The sequence below is a fragment of the Myotis lucifugus genome, unplaced genomic scaffold, assembly GCF_000147115.1.
Source record: "Myotis lucifugus unplaced genomic scaffold, Myoluc2.0 scaffold_56, whole genome shotgun sequence".
Lineage (NCBI taxonomy): Eukaryota > Metazoa > Chordata > Mammalia > Chiroptera > Vespertilionidae > Myotis > Myotis lucifugus.
In genome coordinates this window covers 1,004,648-1,025,623 of record NW_005871104.1, presented here as the reverse complement: position 1 = coordinate 1,025,623, position 20,976 = coordinate 1,004,648, and the positions used below count along the sequence as shown (strand labels likewise).

Sequence of the window (20,976 nt, the reverse complement as noted above, 5' to 3'; positions counted from 1 at the left end):
GGCCTGAGCCCTCTCGAAATCCGGGACCCCTTGGGGGATGTCGGAGAGCCGTTTTGGGCCCGATCCGCAGGCCATGCCGAGGACCCCACTGGTGCCTTTTGTGGATACTTCACTTCCTTTCAAAGTTCTCATCAATCTTTCACTCTGAACAACTATGTGCCAGATACCTAGCTAGACACTGGACATTGCTGCTATGGCTTCGACTACTACTTCTGCTTCTATTAATATTAATACTAAGACTATTGCCACTGCTATAAATACTAACAATAGACATTCAGTACTTTCAATATGGCAGGCACCAGGATAAGCATTTATAGGTTATAGCATTTAACCTTAACAACTACCTATGAGATAATATTTTTCACCCATTTCACACATGGAACAACTGAGGCACAGAGGAAAACTGAGTAATTTCCCTGCCTTTAAGTCCTTAGTCCAGCAAGGAAGACAGGCCATGGATCCACAGTTATAATGCTCTGAGTGCTTTGAGGGAAAAGCACAGGATAGGATAGGAATGCCTACCAAGGGGATACAATTCAGGACAAGGGCTAGGGAGACTTTCCTGAAGAAGTCATGCTGACATGGGGATCTGAAGGAAAAATCAGAATAAACCAGCAAAAGACAAAGGAAGAAGAGGCCTGATCAAGGGAGAGGCTGACCCTGAGAACTAAGCCATGGCCCCACAAGAAGCCAGGCACTGATCATGGAAAAAGATCGCTCGCCTCAACAGAGCGCCCAGCCTGGGAAACCTGGAAGGAGAGAAAACCTGCTTCAGCCTTCCTGGGAGGCTGGGAGCTGGTTCAACTCCCAAGTATAGTTCCTGTTTTCCATTCACATTTAAATACAGGATGTTGAGATGCACTTAAAATCAAATCTCTTATGGATTCCAACTTCTTTTTTTTTTTTTTAATCCTTCATGGGGCCACATTATTTTAAGGCCTTAACCACCAGGTATTAGCAAAATGTAACGATAGATTCTAATTTACCAAAAATGTAGAAACTCTCCCAGAATTCCACAGAAAGAGCTCTATGCCACTACTCTATGCCACCAAGTCAAAAAGGTTTTGTCTCAAAGAGTAGCAATAATTGTAATCCAATGGTGGCAAGTCCTTTAGTCAGCTCGTGCCACGGAGTTATCCTCACAACAGAACAAAATGGATTTCTTAAATTTGCAGCCACCTGAGACACAACTTCCTTCTTTTCTCTTATCTCATTTCTTTTCTTTCTTTCTTTCCTTTTTTTTTTCTTTCCCCCATTTTCCGCAACAAAACAGAACCATCCCAAACCCTTTCCTGTCGATGTAAATTCTGTCTCCTTTACTATCGCTCCAAGGTACTATAAATATACAGTTTTTGTGACATCAACGCAAAGTTTTATTGTGCCGTTAGCCTTGATAGAAAGCACAGCAGAAAGTTGTTTAGAAATTAAATATCTAAAACATGCTATTTTAGAATCCAGGGCCCTCACTATTTCATGTCTGCAATGGAGAAATTTCATCTTGGGGAGAGCAAGCTGTCTTTCACACCATATGGCTAATGGTGGTGCATAGCAATTAGCCAGGCTGATTAATGGTGAACAGACTCTAATTTTATGCTTATAATTGAGCCTGCATTTGCACCCCTGGTGCAAATTCAGCACATCCCAACTTCCACTTACAACAGGCAAGAAATCAAGAGAAATAGGATGGTGTGGAAAGTGAGATTTTTTTTTTCCTAAAGCCCCCTAAAGAGCATCTGATTTGCAATTTAAAAGACGGTTAGCCACACAATAGATGACAGGTTTGTGTAATAGGGTCATGGCGGCCTCGTAAACAAACAGTACCCCTTACACATCTATAGGCAGCCAGAAAAACCGTAATCTGTAACATTAACAGGATGGCATTTTGAATATGGTTTTTCCCTCTCAGCCATGCAGTACAAACATCATCATTTGCCTTCAGTGGCTTGAGAATTTTACTTTTGCTATTTTTATGTTTCTGAAAAATAGGAAGAACACCAGCAGTAAAGCACAGCAACCAGCATAATAAAATACTTTGGACCAATGAATTTTAAGAACAAGAAAAATATAAACTGCATTAATAGAGGGTAGGCTTGTGTGTGAAAGGCATAATATATCTCTAAGTATTTCAAGAACAGAATTATTTCTAGCGGAGTCCAAACATGTGCAGATCTGAGATGCAAATCTATGATATATAGATATTAGGTGGCCTATTGGTTGAGATCCATCTTCCTGTCTGTCTCCTATTTTGCTAGAATCACAGGTAATAGAACATTGAAAATTCATTCTAATAACATGCTAATTGTGGGAAGATAAAATACAGTCTGAAAAATAGTAATACAAAGGAGGTCATTTTTTAAGGCTTTTCAAAATGATTTTACTCATTTAATTCTGTAAAGTGCAACTCAGCTTTAGTCACACAATTATTGTATGCAGTATAATGCTGATTTTTGCCTAATAATATCTTCTGAGAAATCTACGATCATATTTTTGGATTTTGCTACTGCTTTAAAGTTAGAGAAAAGCAACCTGTTTTTGGAATAATTAACAAGTTTTACAAATCACTGAAGCAAAAACTTGTGAAACTCCTATATATTTTACAATAATATATTAGAAGTATGTTTTTTAAAGAAAAAAGGAAATTTTCAGACACATACATAATTCTAGATAAAGAAGTTAATATTTGAGATTTCAGTAAGTAAACATGCTTATACATTAAGCCCTTTCTAATTTATTTCCAACAGAGCTTTAAGACTGAGTTCACTACAAGTCCATGAGGAGCAAATAAAGCCCACCCATGCTGAAGCCCTAACAGGATTGGTCAGTAATAGTCAGGGGCCAAGCCTGCTTGAGCCCCGCCTGATGGCTAACAAAGCAATTAGTAGCCTTTCTCTGATGCATAGTGGCATCTTCATGCTTCATCCAATTACTCAGAATATACTGGGAGCCAAGTACCACTGTTACTTTATGAAGAATAAGAATCCTAAACTGCAAGTTAAAAAGTGTTCATTCTCTGGTCTGCTTTCCCACATGTGGAGGACTGGCTGAGGCCAGGGAACTGAATGTGGTCCGGGGGCCTGTTTTCAAATGTAGCGTCAGTCAGATATCAGGCAAAAATAAAGACACTCATTTGCATGTGACAGGGACTCCGCTTTGCTATCCTTCCAAAAGCTCACCAGCCCTCAGAAATATTAGCTACACTGTCATAGTTACACACTGGGTAACTAAGATTAAGAGATCAGAGTCAAGGCGAGGGGGGGGGGGGCGGAGAATGAAAGAAAATCCACGCTCAGTTTAAGGAGGAATGCTGCCTATGTACGGACGTTCTATTTTTAAGTGGAAGAATTAAAAGGGGGAACTATACCTTAAGTCTTATCAAACGGAGGCTTCCGCTGACATCAATAGAACTCTTACTCATTTTACTAGCAGTGTGGTTGAGTGCATATATTAACACTAAAAGGGTTACACTGTATTTTATTTGATTGAAAGGAAGAAGGGGAGGGTACTGCTTTGTGCCCATTAACAGTGCAGATATCAACATGGAAATGTATGTCTTACAGATGGACTCTGATAAATAATTGAGAACCATTCTGATGCCTGACAATTTAGTGCCAAATACTCAGGTTCGTGGGTTCTTTTTAGATTGTCTAATACAAGCAAGATTAAACGCGTACCCCAAAATAAACCTGAGTTCACCTGGATTGGAGATACAAATTCATCTTCTCTTTGCTAATTAAAGGGAGAGAACAAGGTATTTCTTACCTGCACATGATCTCGTGTGTGAGCAAGACTCGGCACATTTCTGGGTTCTTGTCTTGGCCTTCATACACTATGGCCTGTAAAAAAAGGGGGGCAGGATTTGAGCTAAGAATGGAACCAAAGAGCAGAGAACAAACTATCACAGTTGAGTTCTTAACCACTTCCCCACTGCTGTGGGCCCAGAAGTTTTCAGGAGCTAAAGCCTCGCTGGGCTGATTGTTCCAAGATACTTTGTTAAGGATCAACCCAAACTGAGTGGAAGAGGCTATGTTTCTCTCTGGCCTGTCAACCACCTCATTATGACACACATCTTTGCATCCGTGTGTGAGATGGGTGTCTGTCATCAAGACAACCACAGTTCATCCTCAATTCAGAATAAAAGAAATCTAATCAATGACGAGGGGGAACCCAGCAGTTTTAGCAGACTGAGATACTATTGATTTAAAATATAGAAAAGTACACAGATTTGTATGTATTTCCCTCCTCATTTTACTACTTCCAGCCCCAGGATGCAGTGTTCCAGAGATGAGCAGTAGGAAACAAGTAGAGGTATGATCAATGAATCCATTCACTCACTGTCTCCTCTGAGATGATTCATCAATCAGGGAAAACCCTTCTTCCCACCAGCAGGCTGAAAACATGTGCTCTCCAGGGTGTACACCCACCCATACAGTAATGCTCGCCAGCATATGTGTGGGCTTAAGCCACAGAGCCATCTCCCTAAACTAAGAAGAATTACATCTGACTCTCAAAAATCTGGAGTCCCAAACCACCTCACCAGCCAAGATGTTTCTGTCCGTTTTTAGTAATGTGCGTACAAACATTTTGCTTATGATCACTAGAAAATTTCCCTGAGAACTCAGCTTCCTGGAAGATCTACATGTTAATAACTGAGCCAAAGAAAAACTCACAGCTATTGGTAGAGCAGTGCTCTGCATTGGGATACATTTTATTTATTTGTTTGTTTATTTTAATGGGGGGAGGGGTAATCTTTATTGTTGAGATTATTGCAGATGTCCCTCTTTTTCCCCCTCATTGACCCCCCTCTATCCAGTTCCCATCCCACCCCAGGCCCTCTTGTCGTGTCCATAGGTAATGCATATCCTATATAATAAAAGGCTAATATGCAAATCGACTGCACAGCGGAACGACTGGTCGCTATGACACACACTGCCCACCAGGTGGCAGACACTCAATGCAGGAGCTGCCCCTTGGTGATCAGTGCACTCCCACAGAGGGAGTGCCGCTCAGCCAGAAGCTGAGCTCATGGCTGGTGAGCACAGTGGTGGCGGCGGGAGCTTGTCCTGCTTCTGTGGCAGCACTAAGGATGTCTGACTGCCAGTTCCCGGGGAGTGGGCCTAAGCCATCAGTTAGACATCCCCCCAAGGGCTCCTGGACTGCAAGAGGGTGCAGGCTGGGCTGGGGGACCCCCCCCCCAAAGTGCACAATTTTTGGGCACTAGGCCTCTAATATACATATGATATCTTCGTTTAATCTTTTACCACCCCCCATCCACCTCCCCTCTGAGAATCATCAGTCTGTTCCATTTCCATGCCTCTGATTCTATTTTATTCTCCAGTTTATTTTGTTCATTAGATTTCTTATTCATTTATTTTTATTTTTAGATTCAATTGTTGATAGGTATGTATTTGTTGCCATTTTGTTATTCATATTTTTTATCTCTTTTTCTTCTTCCTCTTCTTAAAGAATACCTTTCAGCATTTCATATAATACTGGTTTTGGTGGTTATGAAATCTTTAGCTTTTTCTTGTCTGTGAAGCTCTTTATCTGACCTTCATGATAGCTTTGCTGGGTAATCTTGGTTATAGGTCCTTGCTATTCATTACTTTGAATATTTCTTGCCATTCCCTTCTGGCCTGCACAGTTTCTGTTGAGAAATCAGCTGACAGTAGTATGGGCATTCCCTATAGGTAACTAACTGCTTTTCTCTTGCTGCTTTTAAGATTCTCTCTTTGTCTTTAGCCCTTGGCATTTTAATTATATGTCTTGCTGCGGTCCTCTTTGGGTTCCTCTTCTTTGGGACTCTGTGTGCTTCCTGGACTTGTAAATCTATTTCTTTCACCAGGTAGATGAAGTTTTCTGTCATTATTTCTTTTAATAGGTTTTCAATATCTTGCTCTCTCTCTACTTCTGGCACCCCCATAATGCAAATGTTGGTACACTTGAAGTTTTCCCTGAGGCTCCTTATACTATCTTCATATTTTTAGATTCTTTTTTCTTTCTGCTCTTCTGGTTGGGTGTTCTTTGCTTCCTCATATTTAAAATCATTGATTTGATTCTCAGAATCCTCTACTCTACTGTTGAATACCTGTATATTATTCCTTATTTCAGTCAGTGTATGCTTAATTTCTGGCTGGTCCTTTTCCATTTTTTTGGAAGTTTCTAGAAAATTCTTGAGTCACCTTATACTTGTGATTTTGAACTCTATAACCAAGGGCTTTCTTTCATTTCTTTCATTTGTGACATGTTTCTTTGTCTCTGCATTTTGGCTGCTTCCCTGTGTTTCTATGTATTGGGTAGAGCTGCTATGTCTCCTTGAGTTGGTGGAGTGGCCTTGTGTAGTAGGTGTTCTATCAGTCCCAGTGGCCCAACCTCCCCAGTCACCTGAGCAGGGCACTCTTGGTGCACCCCTTTGTGGGCTGTGAGCACAGTCTTGTTGTACTTGAGACTTTATTGCTGTTGGTATCACTGGGAGGAATTGACCCCCAGGCCAATTGGCTGTGAGGACCAGCTGCCAGTATCGTGGGAGAGCTGCTGTGCAGGAGACACCCCTATGGAGCAGGACTTGCTTTAGTGGGGCTTTGGTGCTCACTGAGTCTGCCCCTTGAGTGTGTCACTTATGGATGTGAAGAGTTGTAATCTGGTATGGTCTCGCACTGACCACTGGGTACACTGGCTCTTGGATCTCCAAGGAGGTGCAAAGTCAGCCACTGCCTGGGGCCACCCAGCAGGAGCTACAGAGAGATCTGCAGATTCCTTCTCTTTGTATAGGGTTTGGAAGTGCCCAGATGAGGCCCAGCTATGAAGCAAGGCCTGGGAAAGGACAGGCTATTCATATGCAAAAGCCACTGCACACAGCTTGGGTGGGGTTGTAAATTGGATGAGACGGGGTCTTAGGGAATCACCAGGGCAGAGCAAACAGAAATGGCTGCCAGTCAGCCCTGCCATGGGGAGGTCCCAGCATAGGAACAATGATCCCTGCAAGCACCTCTGTCTGGGAGAAAGCCGGCCCTGAGTTCCTGCCCTGATGCCAGACAATCCAGTTCCTCCTCATATGTGTCTGTGTTGCCCAAAGCCTCACCCTGGTGCTGGAGCTCAGAGGAAGCAGGACCTTGTAAGTTCAGTTCATGGTGCCGGCCTTTTAAGAGGAACAGCTGGGTCTCCAGCAGCCTCTGTGTCACTGAGCCCCAATCCGCACAGCCCTAGTTCTTACTACCCATAAGGACTTTTTTTCCAAGCTCTGGGACTCTGGGCTGGGGGTCTGGTCGGGGGCTGGGACCCCTTGATCCTTTGGGCGGCCTCCACAGAGACGATCTCCCTCCTGATTAAAAAGCACCACACGAGGTGCCAGGCCAGCCCATTCCATGCTTCTGCACTTCCTACCAATCTCAGTATGCTTTCTTCTTTACTTCTCTAGTTGTAGGACTTCCGTTCAGCCAGCTTTCCAGCTGTTCTGGATGATGGTTGCTCTGTATTTTAGTTATAATTTTGACATGGTTGTGGGAGGCAGTGAGTACAGATGTTTGCCAACACCACCATCTTCCTTTTCTCCACATTGGGATACATTTTAATTTTATACTGTATCACTGCATAATACTAAGATAACACAGCTTCAAATTGTTAATAAAATTACTTTCACACATTCACATAACCCTCAATTGCTTGGTGATAAAACTACTTAAATTAACCAGAGACTATCCTTATTTGGTACATACAGATGCTACAATAACTAACTTGTAGTTAGTTGGCTCTAATGTGCTTTGTTGATGAACCCGGGACTTTTAGAGCCTGTAAATGAGGAGGGAAACTTAAGACCCTGTGGGTGGGGACCCTAGAGCATGCTCTGGTTAAGATATCTAACTCCAATACAAAACAAAAATAGCAACAAATTTAAAAATTACAAAAGCATGTGCATAGAATGAAAATGTTTCCCTACCACTGGCCCATCGAAATTTTTTTATGGTTAGCCTATCATTTTTTAAGGTTTTATTTTGACATAATTTTAGACTTACAGAAAAGTTGCAAAGATATATAAGTTCAACATACTCTTTACCCAGACTCCTCAAATATTTAAATTTTACTAAATCTGCTTTATTCTTTTCTCTCTATTCTTCCCTGAACCATTTATTAGTAAATTGCAGACACACCCTAAATACTTCAGCATATATTTCCTTAAAACAAGGAATTATCTTACAGAACCACAGGACAATGATCTGAATCGGAAAATCAACATTGATACAATCATCTAATCTACAGACCGTAATTGAGATTCATCAACTACCCAATAATGTCCTAACAAAACAAAACAAAATTTATATATATATATATATTCCAATACCAATCATTGCATTCAGTTGTTATGTCTCCAATATGGGAATATTTCTGAGTCTTTGCATTTCATGGCATTGACATTGTTGAAGAATACAGGCCAGTTTTGTAGAACATCCTCAATGTGGGTTTGCCTGATGTTTCCTCAGACTTGGACTAAAGTTATACAATTCAGGGCCAGAATAACACAGACATGGTGTTGAATTCTCAGTGCATCAAATCTCACTGTCAACTAGTTCCACTACTGTCAGTAAACTCTGACCATTTGGTTAAGGAGGTGCCTGTTGTCCACCAGAGATCATCAGCCAGACTTCCACACCTTATGTAATTCACAACTATCTTCTGGGGAAAATATCTAGATTATGCTAATATTCCATTATCCCTCAAATTTTCATCCTCTAGTTATGACATGCATTGATGATTTCCTGTATTCTTAAAGGAACTTTTCAAATACCCAAGAAGTTGCTTTACTAAAAAAAAATGCATTCTGTGAACTGAAAATGTTTTGTAAACCAAAAAATTATATCTGCCTGCTTTATTTTCTGCAGTCACAGCTGGAAAACCAAAGAAACACTTTAAATAACTGATGAGATCTCATACGATGCTAAAAAGTTCTAATCACTCATTTCTGTAAAATCCTATTATCACTACATTCTGTATGTGCTCTTAATATCCCTGATAACCTCTATGCCAATTTCAGTTTTTTGTCATGCTAAACTAGTAACTTGGTAAATAAATTCACAGATATTGGTGGTGTTTTCCCTATTGCAAAAAAAAAAATTTTTTTGTTCTTTTGGGGAAGAGGGGATATCCCTTACATCAGGCCTTCTTGTTTTGATTATTTCTGGATGACATGTATTATTTTTACTGCGGCTGCCAGTTTCATTAAAATCAGTGGGCCCATGACGATATTCAGTTAAAGATATACTGCAAAAATGCACATGACACCCCAAACAGTCAATAACCCATGGACTCCCAGGAACCCCATGTTTTCATCTGTGGTGAGGGAGCATCATTTGCTGAAGTTCCAGGGTCTCTGTAATACATCTCTACCAAATGCCAAACTGCCACTTGGCCTCTGGCAACAGAGTCCAAATGGAGAATCTTTCTCCAAATCAAGCATAGAAAAATGAAAGCATGAATTTGGATTTGCTCAGAAGTTGTTAGGAACTCTGGGGAGAAATGAAGCATGAAGTTTCTGCTGTTCCCTTCCTGGGGGCCTCAACAGAACAATATTTTTCAGCACCTACATGCAGAGAAAGAAGCGCTGGCTGCTTCTGTGACTTCTGAAATAAAAGCAAGTGAAACAAGGAGCCTTTTCACTGTCCCGTGAGTAGAGCTAAAATCCTTTGACTAGAGTAAACTGGAACCTCCGTGTAGCAGCTAGGGAGTGGAACTCAGTCAAAGACGGATTCACCTCCAACCTCACCTAAAGCAGTTTTTGTTACTAACAAAACACACACACACACACACACACACACACAATTATGTAAAAGGTATGGGCCAGGAAATCAACAGTCTAATGAGATCCAACATAGGGAAATATGATAAATTCATGTTGGCGAATATCCCTAAGGCAGATTGTCAACAATAAGAAAGACTTTTTAAAATGCCACCAACTTCACCCTCCAGCTTGTACACACAACTGGCAGCCACACATTAACTCTACCATCTACAGTCAGTATACACGCCAAGACTGGTTCACAGTTTAGCAAACCCAGACTTCAAGCCTAAAAGGAAAGGGATCCTTTAACACCAACTTTGGAAGAAGTTCCTGCTTTTCTTCCTAATTTAAATGTGTGTCTCTGTGGGGTGTGAGTAAAGCTCATTGAGGCTGGATCAGCTGGGAGATCACAGAAGCATATAAACAGCATTGACTATTTTAAGTGAAACCATTTTAATAGACAGCTGGTTTAGGGCCCAAACAATAGAACACCAAGAAGAAGGCTTATTTTCATCCTCCATAGTAAATCATGCGTCTGCTCCCTGTGAGGAAGGTAGTCTGCTGTGAGAGCGACAAAGACAACAGTGGTTTAAATAAATCAATGTGTTTACCAGGAGTAAGGATGGGAGGCCTGTCACAGTGATGGGCGGGCAGGGAAGGGAAGACATAGAAAAATATATTATTTAAATAAGTGAACGGATGGTAAAGCAAGTTGAAGTTTTAAGCAAGGAAACAAAAAATACAGTATCAAGTAGGACACAATGTTTACATTAATCCTACCAATGGCAAGTAAATGCCTTAAGGTGGCAGGAATGCTTGTTCAGGAAGAAAAGTAGAAGAATAAACAGAGTTAACTTCATCGCAACTTTAAAAACCTGGAGAAATTGACAATCAAAACGACATATTTAGAGTAGATTTATTTTTCTGATAGACTAGCCTCCCTTTTTTAATGCCCTCCTCTATTAAGCAGAAAGAAAATATGCAATTATTTTTAATACTTTATTAACTTTCATATTGAGAGGTTTGTTTTTTCCCCAGAATAATGTTTTATAATTAACAAAAATGAAGAAAAAAATAGGAATTGTTAAACTTTCACATCCTTATGCAACAAGGCAGAAGGTTTACCATGAGAGGATAAAATGCCATCAATTTCAAGTGCCCAATTATAAATTAACCTACAGCATCTTTGCAAAGAAATAATCAATCAATAGTGAAAATCTGCATTGGTTGCCACTGTTTTTAGAAGGCATCTTGTGAAGTGTGATTCATCCTGCTTTTCTAAAATATCACTGGGTTTTAAAAGTTAATTGAAACTTACTGTGGATAAAGACCACACAGTAAAACAAAAAAATATATGGTGAACATACACTCCAGGATCACACTTCAATAGGATGCCAAAGGAAATACAGAGAATTAAGCATGGCCTTCTTTGTTTATTTTTCTAATAGTTTTAACTCTTCGTGTTCCTTGCCAAAAGAAAGAGGGTGAGGAGAATATTTTGACTTTGGTTCCTCAAAATCCAAACGGGTTTTAGAAACAAAATGTTTGTATTAGTCGTTTTGGTTTACAACCAAATAATAGGAGATTTGTCGTCATTAGTTTAGAGAGAGAGAGAGAGAGAGAGAGAGAGGTAGATAGGTTATCTATAACTAACAAAAATGCCTAATTTTCCATTTAAACCAAAGAGTAACCTTGAATATATGTTACTCTTCTTTTCCCACACAAAATAAAAGGCCAAACCTAATGTGTCACCTTAAATAATCAGTTAATTTAAAAAAAAAGAGTTCATGAATGTACAAAGTACCTCCTTCAACCAGAAGTGAAGCGTCCTCTAAATAGATTGTCAATAAGGCTTTGGTAGCAAATTATCAAGAATTGAAACTAATCAAAAAATAATACTAACACCTACAATATCAGCATACTGTGACATGAATCATTACATTTGACCACCAAGTTCCACTGCTTGTCATTAAAAAAAAAAAAAGTGCTAGCTAATGTGATCCTAGAAATTTCCAGAAGGTTGGTTAGAAATTAACCTGAGCCAAAGAAAACACTACACATCTGACATTTCATAAACAATTGTGTCAAACAGCCTTCCAACATTAATAGTGGGATAAAATAAAAAATTATTTTGCTTCAATTAGCAGCTTGGCTACTGGTGAACAAATTACAAAGATGTAATTTCAGCTCAGCAGCTAAGCGGGCCGTTTTCAGGACTGAATTAGGAAAGTTGCAAAGGAATGATATCATATTCAGTATGCTGTTCAGTTACATCACAGCCCTGAATAAAAAGAGAATGTGTACCAAAAGCAGTTAGCTTTAGAATACATCTTTTATGTCTCAAAAAAAAATAAAATCCCTTATATTATTCAAACGCCAAGATAAAAACTGAATCATTCTAACAACCCCATATTATAAAAGATATTTCACTCATATGATAACTACATTTACATCTATATTAGTGGATTCAACTGGCTTTGTCAACCCAATAGGATGAGGATGATGATAATAATAATAAAAACAGCAGCTAATTTATTAAGCACTTAATGTGTGCCCATCACTATTCTAAGCACTTTACATGTATGAGTTCATATAATTCTCACAACAGAGCTCCGAGGTAGGTGCTCCCCTAATTTCCATTAATTTAATTCCAAATGCTTACATATTCTAATTACTCACTAAGACCAAATTATTCTTGTTCAACAACTATATAAACAATTCACCAATATCCAAACCCTCCTTCCTGCCTCTCAGCAATGTAAGTAAAGGCATAAGAACAGTCTATCGGTGTACTCATACAAGTTCTAGAAATGCATCACTACTAATATGTTCGTTTTTTAATGCTGTTCAAACATTCACATGGAAACAGCTCTAGCGTAAATATCCCCGAACAAATGGCTGTATATTATCCAGGAGGGAGCAGTTGGACCGCCAGACTGGGGAAGTACTAGGCCATCTGGCTCCGGCAATCTCTCCAAAACCATCAGCTTTGTTTTCACCCCCAGACTCCAAACAACACATTTTCCACTGTGATGAGTTTACATTTTCCCAAACACAGGTCCTGATCATGCATAAAAATTCCAAACTTCTTCATTCCTCCATGTGCAAGGAAATTTAAATCACCTGCATTTTTTACGTTTTACCAAAGAAGAAAGAAAGCTGCTGAAATATGGCTCCTGACTATAATCTTGCCCTATGCTCTTTGTTGTTTGTATGTTTTTCCAAAAGTATGAAAGACCCTCTCTCCTGACCTAATGAATTCCTTTGGAACTTATTGATATACTAAAAATGTGTTTATCTACCAATGAAGAACCACGAACTGAAAGGGTTGTTAATCAAATCTACGTAGCTGTGGCAGGATATAATGAAACAATCAATAGGGAAAAATGCACTTGCATCAATAACTTAAAGTACCAGGAACATCAAAACAAATATATAAAGATTAGTTGGGAAAAGAAATATGACAGCATTTCTGATTATTGTTCCTTGCACCTCCCACTGTGCTGGGACCTTTTAGACTTCCCTCACCACATCACCTACCTTCAAACCTATACATTCAAGGATTATGTGACCATTATTTTCCCCTTTCCAAAAAAAAAAAAAGCTTTTGTTTGGGGACAGGGAGAGTTTTGTTTTTGATAACTTTATGGACTTTGATACTCTTTCTTTGAATTATAAAGCTGTCACTTTTTTTAAAGCAAGATACTAGGAGGAAAGATAAGTTAAATGCTTTTTTTTAACTATTGAAAGATAAATAACTCAGTGAAGCAATCACAGAACATAATCCAATTTCAAATACTACTTGAAAATCTGAAATGAAGCAGATTAAACCTCAGACCTCCCCACCGGGTTCACTTGAGCTTCTGCAGTAGACACTGTTTCTGGATGCAACAGCCATAAAGTTCTGAATTCTACAGGCCTTTTTGCATGCTCACTAATGGAATACCAAAAACAGCAATGACACAAAAACAACCTATTTTTAGTCCAGCTAAACTTGGTTTTGAACAACCCTTCCCAAAAAGCAAGCCTCTTATTTTCTAGTTGGTGGATGAATTTTTAAAATATCATTATATCCTCTGTGTTTTATACGAGAGGCAGAGGGATAGGGGGCTCAGGTCCTTACACATTCACTTCTAATGAAGCTTCATCTTTCTGGGAGAGTCCAAAATTAAGAGTCATTATCCAAAAGAGTGTCATGAGACACTTTGAAAAGGTGTGAAATAGTGTGTGTCATACCAGCATATCTTGGTTGAGTACATTTCTGTTTGATCTCAATGATTCTAACTCCACCCAAGATCAGGGACATTCTATGAAAATGTGGAGTGCACAGCTAGTTTTGGATTCTGCTTGCCAAAGATTCCCTTTGATTTTTAACCCCATCTTGTGAGGCAAAGATATGACATCACACACATAACGCTGTATCTCAGATCTGAAAAGTGTTACAATAAACCAGCAGCTAAGGGAAGACTTGAACTGTGGCTACGTATTCTCTCTGAAACTTATGATGCTATTAGAACGCATCACATCACTGAAAATATTCCAGTCTGCATTCTAAATATCAAAATCCTGAGTCTATCTAGAAAGCGGCTCTCAACCTGTGGGTAGCCACCCCTTTGGCGGTCCAACAACCCTTTCACAGGGGTCGCCTAAGACCATCCTGCATATCAGATATTTACATTATTATTCATAACAGTAGCAACATTACAGTTATGAAGTAGCAACGAAAATAATTTTATGGTTGGGTCACAACATGAGGAACTGTATTTAAAGGGCCAGAAGGTTGAGAACCACTGATCTAGAAGAATTTGAGTGGGGGTGGGGGGGTACCATTTATTCAGTCAGCTTTAGCCTTACTTCTGATTGAATGTGTTACTGCATATTTAACTAAAATCAAAAATTGAAGAATTTTTTATCAGACTTGGTAGTTAATTACCATAGAATAATTCAAGCTAAATGAACACCCCTTGTTTTACTCATCAAGGCTAAAATATAATAATTATGTCACAGCTAAGGAAAGTTATGCTTCTTCAAACTGATCTGCTTTTTAAAGACTATTGTGTTAATTGTGTACACAAGAAGCTAACCTACTTCCCAAACTCTAACAGCACATAATCAACGAACGTGCAGCCGGAGAATAGGCAAGGATTGTCTTTCAAAGTGAAAGCTACACAGAAGGCATTAGGAAATTCTTATGAAAGCAAACAGGTATGACTCAAAAAAAAATCTCTTGTTCTTGATATTTTTAGACTAAATTCAGAGAATTATTTAAACCTTTTCTCAGGTCACTCCTCACCAAAATATAGAATTGTATACATTTATAATTTTAACTTCCAGGGAGATGTCATATTATGGCAAATGACTTTCTCATACCTGCTATTATTAAAAATAAACTGTATCTTGTTCTACTCCACACACACACACCTGGTAGAATTTATTATAACCAAGAGGTCAAAGGATGCCTTAAGCTATAATTTTTCTTAAGCTCTGTAACCTAGTTAGTAAAATGATATTTGATGTGTTGCTTTATAAAAATCATAAAATTGCTTTATAAAAATATAAAAGATTATTCTCCCACCATATGAAAGTGTGTAAAGTCAGTTCATTTCATAATGGGAAAATTGATTTTTGGTAGCACTTTTTGTGTAAGGGGTCTAATATAAAGTTTTGAGAGAAGTTAATCACTTCAAACATGTCCTAATTTTGTGCACCATACAACTGTTGCTTTCATAGTGCTGCCTATAATTTAATATTTAAGTTGTCAATGTTGCACAAGCAGACAGGCCTTATATACTGGTATGTGGAGATTTTTTATCTTTCAAAAAGTAAATTTTAACAAATACATATGGAATACATATTAGAGTTCATACTTTCCCCACCCCCTCCCATCTTTTCTTTCCTGGGATGAGAATGGCAGGAAAAGATAATCAAGGTACCAAAGACAATTTTTTTTAAAACAAAACATCACTTAAGACATTTTTGTTTTGATATCGTGAAAAAAACAACTGTTATTGAAATCAGGCTTTTGTTTTCTGCTTGGCAGGGGGGAAAAATTAACAAAATATAATCTACCCAATTAAAAGGGAATTCTCCTATATAATTATAAAAACCAGTAAATAAAAAAAAGACTAAAACTATCAATGTGGATTTACTCTGAACAATCAACCAAGAAATAACTAGATCTTTAAGAAAGTCCAATTTTTTTTTGCAAATACTTGAAATAGATTTCAATAGATATTTATTATCTTAAAAATATGTCTCATACCCTCATTTTCTACTTGGTTCGCAATGAAATATGAGGTAATATTCAAAATTAGCTGTTATTAAATTTATTCTTGCTGATAGATTTTAAACCTTACAACAGCTTAATGATGTGCATTTTGTACAACATATTTAAGCCATGCTTATCTAAAAACAAATTTTAAATATGCATGTCTATCTTCATTTGAAACCTTCCAAACCAATATCAATGAAAGAAGATCACCTCCCTTATTTTAAAGGGAATATTTTTAAATCACAATCAAGCAAGTAAGTTTTAACCCTCCTACTGAATTGGTAGTTGGTACACAATGGGTAACTTTTCTCTTTGTTCTGATTTCTTTCCCTCACCCAATAAAGCTGTCTTCTTTTTTCTGTGACTAAGTTCTCCAACTACCTAACCAGCTATTACTTAATTCTGAAACTAAACTTTTTCTTAAAATTTAAAAGAAATGGGAGGGGAAAAACTCCTGTGCCTCATTAAAACGTCAGGCCTCTTTTCTGCCTGGGCTCATAATTGTATCTTTTAAACCATAACTCAACCTTAATGTATACTGCTTGACTCAATGCTTGTTGGGGAGCTTAAGAAACGCCGTCTATGTACCTTTAAGACCACAAGCTCACTCATGCTGCCTGGCTTCTGGCCAAACTTGGAGGCAAAGGCAGGAGGATTTTTGCAAAATATCCTCTAACAATTGTCGCTCCCTCTTCCAACACATCACCACCACCACTACCTCCTCCTTTTAAAAAATCTGTGAAGTGGATCACCTGTGTTCTCAGCCCGCCTCGCCACTCCTGGAGAAGCTGCCTTTGCCCCCACCCGCTCCCTCTACCCCAGGCCTCCTGGGGGAGGCCCAAGCGGTTCGGGTTTTACACATCTGGCCCACTCCTCACCAGTTTCCCGGGACACCTTGTGCGCCCCCTGGGGCACCCGGCGGGGTCAGGCAAAGTTGAGCCCACATTCTCCCCACTCAGCAGCCCATCGTCCTAAGGTCTGCGTTTCCCTGAGGAGCCGTCGAGCCACGTTCCCCACGCGGCGGGCACAAATGCCTGAATGCATGTGCACCTGGAAGGCGGCGCTGAGAGCCGGGTCCGCGGCCGGCCCTGACGCTGAGAGTTCGAGTCCCAGCCCTCTCGCTGGGGAATAGCCAGTTTCTTGACTCCCCTAAATGTTGCGGCCCTAGAGTACCCCTGCGGCGCGAAATGAAGAAACAACTTACTTGTTTTGTCATGGAGTCAATGAGGCGCACGTAGAAATCCTGTTCGGTCCTTATCCCTGGGGGCACGGGGGAGGGGAACAAGGAGAATGAAGTGAGAGAGGATCTGCGCGAAAACCAACAAACAAACAAGCACACAGAGAATGGGACTCCAAGGCCCCCAGAAGCACAGCCAGGACCCCCTTCCCCAGGGTGCGGAGAGGGGCCTCGGGCCTGGCCCTAGCCAGCCAGCCCCCAAGCCCGCCGCGGGGAACGGGGCCGGGCCCCACCTGGCCACTCCGCCTTCCCACGGCGGGGACCCCTCTGCGCGCTCTCCCGTGGCCAGGACTTTGGGCCTGGAGTCCGGGCTAAGCGGAGGGAACCGGCCTTAGAAAGGGGAGGAAGGGGAAAGCGGCCCAACGAGGGCCGAGGAGCCACACCTGGCCCCAGGTAAGCCCAGGCCCGACACGCCCGTTCACGGGCCACTCAAGGGCGTCTCAGGTGAAGGTAAGCACAGGCCTGACACGCCCGCCCACGGGCCGCTCAAGGGCTTCCAGGTGAAGCCTCTGCAGGCGAAACTCGGGTGAGCCAGGACTGAGCCTGCTGGCGCTCTCCTCCCGGCAGTTGCCCGCGCCCCCGCCCGAGCCCCGAGCCCCAGGTGCCGGCGGCGTGCGCGCTGGGAGCCTCACCATTGCTGTAGAGGAGTTGCAGCCGGTAGTGAATCCCGTTGTTGGTCTTTTCGCTGTTGGCCTCCTGGGTCGCATCAGGACGCAAAGACACAAGGGACGCAGGAGAGAGGTCGGCGTGAGCGCGTGGCCTGACTTCGAGGCCACTTTCCCAGCCGGGCCCCTGGCCGGGGAGCCCGGACAGGCCCGGGCACAGCAGAAACTGCGGCCAACCCGGATCCCTCTGCCGCCCCCCAACCCGACCCCGACTGCTCCCTCTTCCCTTCCAGAAAATTCCGTGGGGCGCGCACAGGCGGTCCCCAGCCCCTGGGGGCTCGGGCCTAGCCCAGCAGAGGCCGGAGCCGCGCGGGGTCGCGCAGTCGAGGGCGGGTTCATCCCGGGCGCCCTGGGCTCTGGAGCGTGAAGCCGGGCTCGCCTCTCTCCAACTCGGGGGGCTCCGCGCAAACTCTTTTGGGAGCACAACGTCCCGGAGAAGGAGCCGGGGTGCGCCCCGGACGGGAAGCGGCTCGGGGACCCCGCGCCCGAGGGTGGGGAACGCTTGGCACGGGCGGAGGAGCGCGTCTCCCGAGCGCCTGGGCCTGCTCCCCCGCCGGGCGCGGGGCAGCGGCGCGGCGCCCACTTACTTTTTCCTTCTCCACGAAGCCCACGAAGGCGGTCCTCTCGATCTCCACGGGCTGGCCCTGCCTGTCGTAGAGGGCCAGGACGAAGTGGAAGAAGTTGGATTTCCTCAGGTTGGAAGGCGGCTGCTTCTCAAAGTGAGCCCGGGCCAGACCCACCCCGCTGCGGCCAAAGAGGCAGAGTTAGACGGCTACACGGGACACCCACCCGCGACCCCGGGTCGCCCCGTCCCCACGGGCCTCCTCCGCCCCCCAAACGCCCGGGAGGGGCGCCCACCCGACGGCGGGATTTGGCGTGTTCTCGCGCGTCCTGTCCTCCACGCGGATCACAGGGCGCGCCCCCCAACTCGCAGATGCGCTGCGAAAGTTTTGTTGGGGTTTTGCGCGGGAGGTAAAGCATTGACTCCGACCTGACGCGCGCTGCGTGGGGAGACAGGAGCGTGGCCGTGGAGGAGGTGAACCCGCGTACGCGGAATAGAGCAGTTCATTGACAGCTTAGAGGGAGGGGGCATGGGAACCGGTTCCCGCCACCCCCTCGATTCTCCCGTCTCAGCTCCGTGGGCTGGTGAGGAGGGATGGGGGACACGCTCAGCTGCTCGCTGCGGAAGCCATCCTCCAGGAAACCTCATGCACCCCTGCAGGCGAGGACGCCCGGCCTCGGGAAGCCACATGCTCCCCACCCACCCCCTAGACTCCTAGAGCATGGAGAGAAGGACTCTCAGGGTGGAACTCGGAGCTGTCAGGGGTGGTCACTGTGGAAAAGGGAGCTGGGGGTGTTTTGTGTTTGGTGCTTTAAAAAAAAAAAAAAGACCTGTCCTGACAAAGTTTCGCTGTTCCGCAGTAATCCTCACACTCGTTCCAGAAACCCTAAGAACGAGGGCTGATGGCTGAGAGCGCCCACCCGGGGCTAGAGGCTGGGGCGCCCCGGGAGCAGGGCGGCGGCCACTGACAGCTCGACCTGCCCGACACAAGCGCGCTCACATACACACACATACACACGTGTCACTCACACACACACACACACACACACTTTCACTTCAAGTCCAGTTATCCAACTCACTCTCACTACCTACCACCCCCATCTTTATACACAGTGGGGATGGAAACAGTGTTAGCGACACTTGTCCGCAGCCCAGAGAAAATAAGGATGATGTAATTAGTCATCTTCCTTCTTCCCCTTCCGCCCTCTCTGGGTCCGATAAGGCCTGGGGCCACCAGATCTCCCACTCCCTGAAGCCCAGCTGGGGGCCTAGAGGGGTGGGGGAGCACTGGCCATTTCTCAGTTGGGACCAGGAGTCCCCAGAAAGAGTGCTGAGGGTGCCCAGGAAAGTTCCCCCGTCAATCTCCAAAGGCAGTGCCTCAAGGCAACACAATCTAGCATCCCAGAAGCCAAGAGTGGGAGAGGGGCTAGAGGGGCCATGGAGACAGAGGGTGGGGAAGACTTTTAGGAGATGTCAGAATTAAAGTTGGGAGTTGCTGATCTCCGGAGTGGACTGAGAAAAACTGATAGGAGACATAAGAGAAGATTCTGGGGCAAAATGAAAACAGAAAAGAAGAGAAAAAAGAGGGTCAGGGATGGGGAATGAGGGGGAGGAGTGAAGAAAGAAGAGGAAAGAAAGGGAGGAAGGAAGAGAGGGAAGAAGGGAAGAGAAAAGGAAGGGAAGTTAAAAAAAGGAAGAACGGAAAGAAGGGAGAAAAGGAAGGAAAGAGGAAGGAAGGAGGGAGGAAGAAAAGGAAAGAAGAGAGGGAGGGAGGAAAGGAATGAAGGAAAAGAGAAGGAAAGTTTTAAAATGAGGGAAGACAAAAAAGCAAGGCAGAAGGAAAAGAAGAACGAAGGAAATAAAGGAACGAGAAAGAAATGAAAGGAAGGAGGAGAAAGGAAGGAAAGAAGAAAGAAAGAAAGAAAGAAAGAAAGAAAGAAAGAAAGAAAGAAAGAAAGAAAGAAAGAAAGAAAGAAAGAGAAAGAAAGAAAGAAAGAGAAAGAAAGAAAAAGAAAGAAAAGAAAAGAAAGCAGTCATAAAAACACAGATATCCAACATCAAGCTGGTGAGACTCTCGCCTCTTCTGGCTTAAAACAAAATGAAAACAGTCACAGACCCGGCAGGGGAAAGTGCCGGCAAAGCGTGGGCTCCTCGCGGGAGCTCCCGGCCCTCCGGCCTCAGGCGACTAAGGCAGCGCGGCCCCGGGAGCGCGGAGCCCGGGAGGCGAGCAGAGCGGAGCGGCGGCCGCACCAACGCGGCCAGGCCCCGCGGCGGCCGCCGCCGCCACCGCCTCCCGGCTCCTCTGCCCGCGGCTTGCCTCCCCGGGCCGCGGTCCCCGAGCGTTACCCACCTCTGCGCCGCCGTGTTGGCGTTCAGCACCCCGGCGCCCTGCATCCACGTCCGCACGCGTTCATGCGCTGCCCAGCGCTCTCCATCATGCTGCTTCACTCCGTTGGATGCTTTCCTGAATCC

At 43.2% G+C, this 20,976-nt stretch overlaps 1 protein-coding gene across 2 annotated transcripts in view; it reads right to left on the bottom strand.

The window, feature by feature from the left end:
* EBF1 (early B cell factor 1) overlaps positions 1-20,964 on the bottom strand; it is a 385,315-nt gene extending 364,351 nt beyond the window's left edge. The window contains exons 1-5 of one of the 2 annotated variants that reach the window (XR_002829372.1): positions 20,855-20,929; positions 18,530-18,686; positions 17,910-17,973; positions 17,245-17,300; positions 3,760-3,833 (exon numbers count right to left, since the gene is read on the bottom strand). Coding sequence is in view for 1 of the 2 variants with exons in the window: in XM_006089069.3 (XP_006089131.1) it covers positions 3,760-3,833; positions 17,245-17,300; positions 17,910-17,973; positions 18,530-18,686; positions 20,855-20,898 (395 nt within the window). In the remaining variant the exon portion in view is untranslated. Of the gene's footprint in view, positions 1-3,759; positions 3,834-17,244; positions 17,301-17,909; positions 17,974-18,529; positions 18,687-20,854 lie in introns of both variants that reach the window. The other variant, XM_006089069.3, reaches the window with a different exon arrangement.
* Between the last annotated feature and the right edge of the window lie 12 nt (positions 20,965-20,976).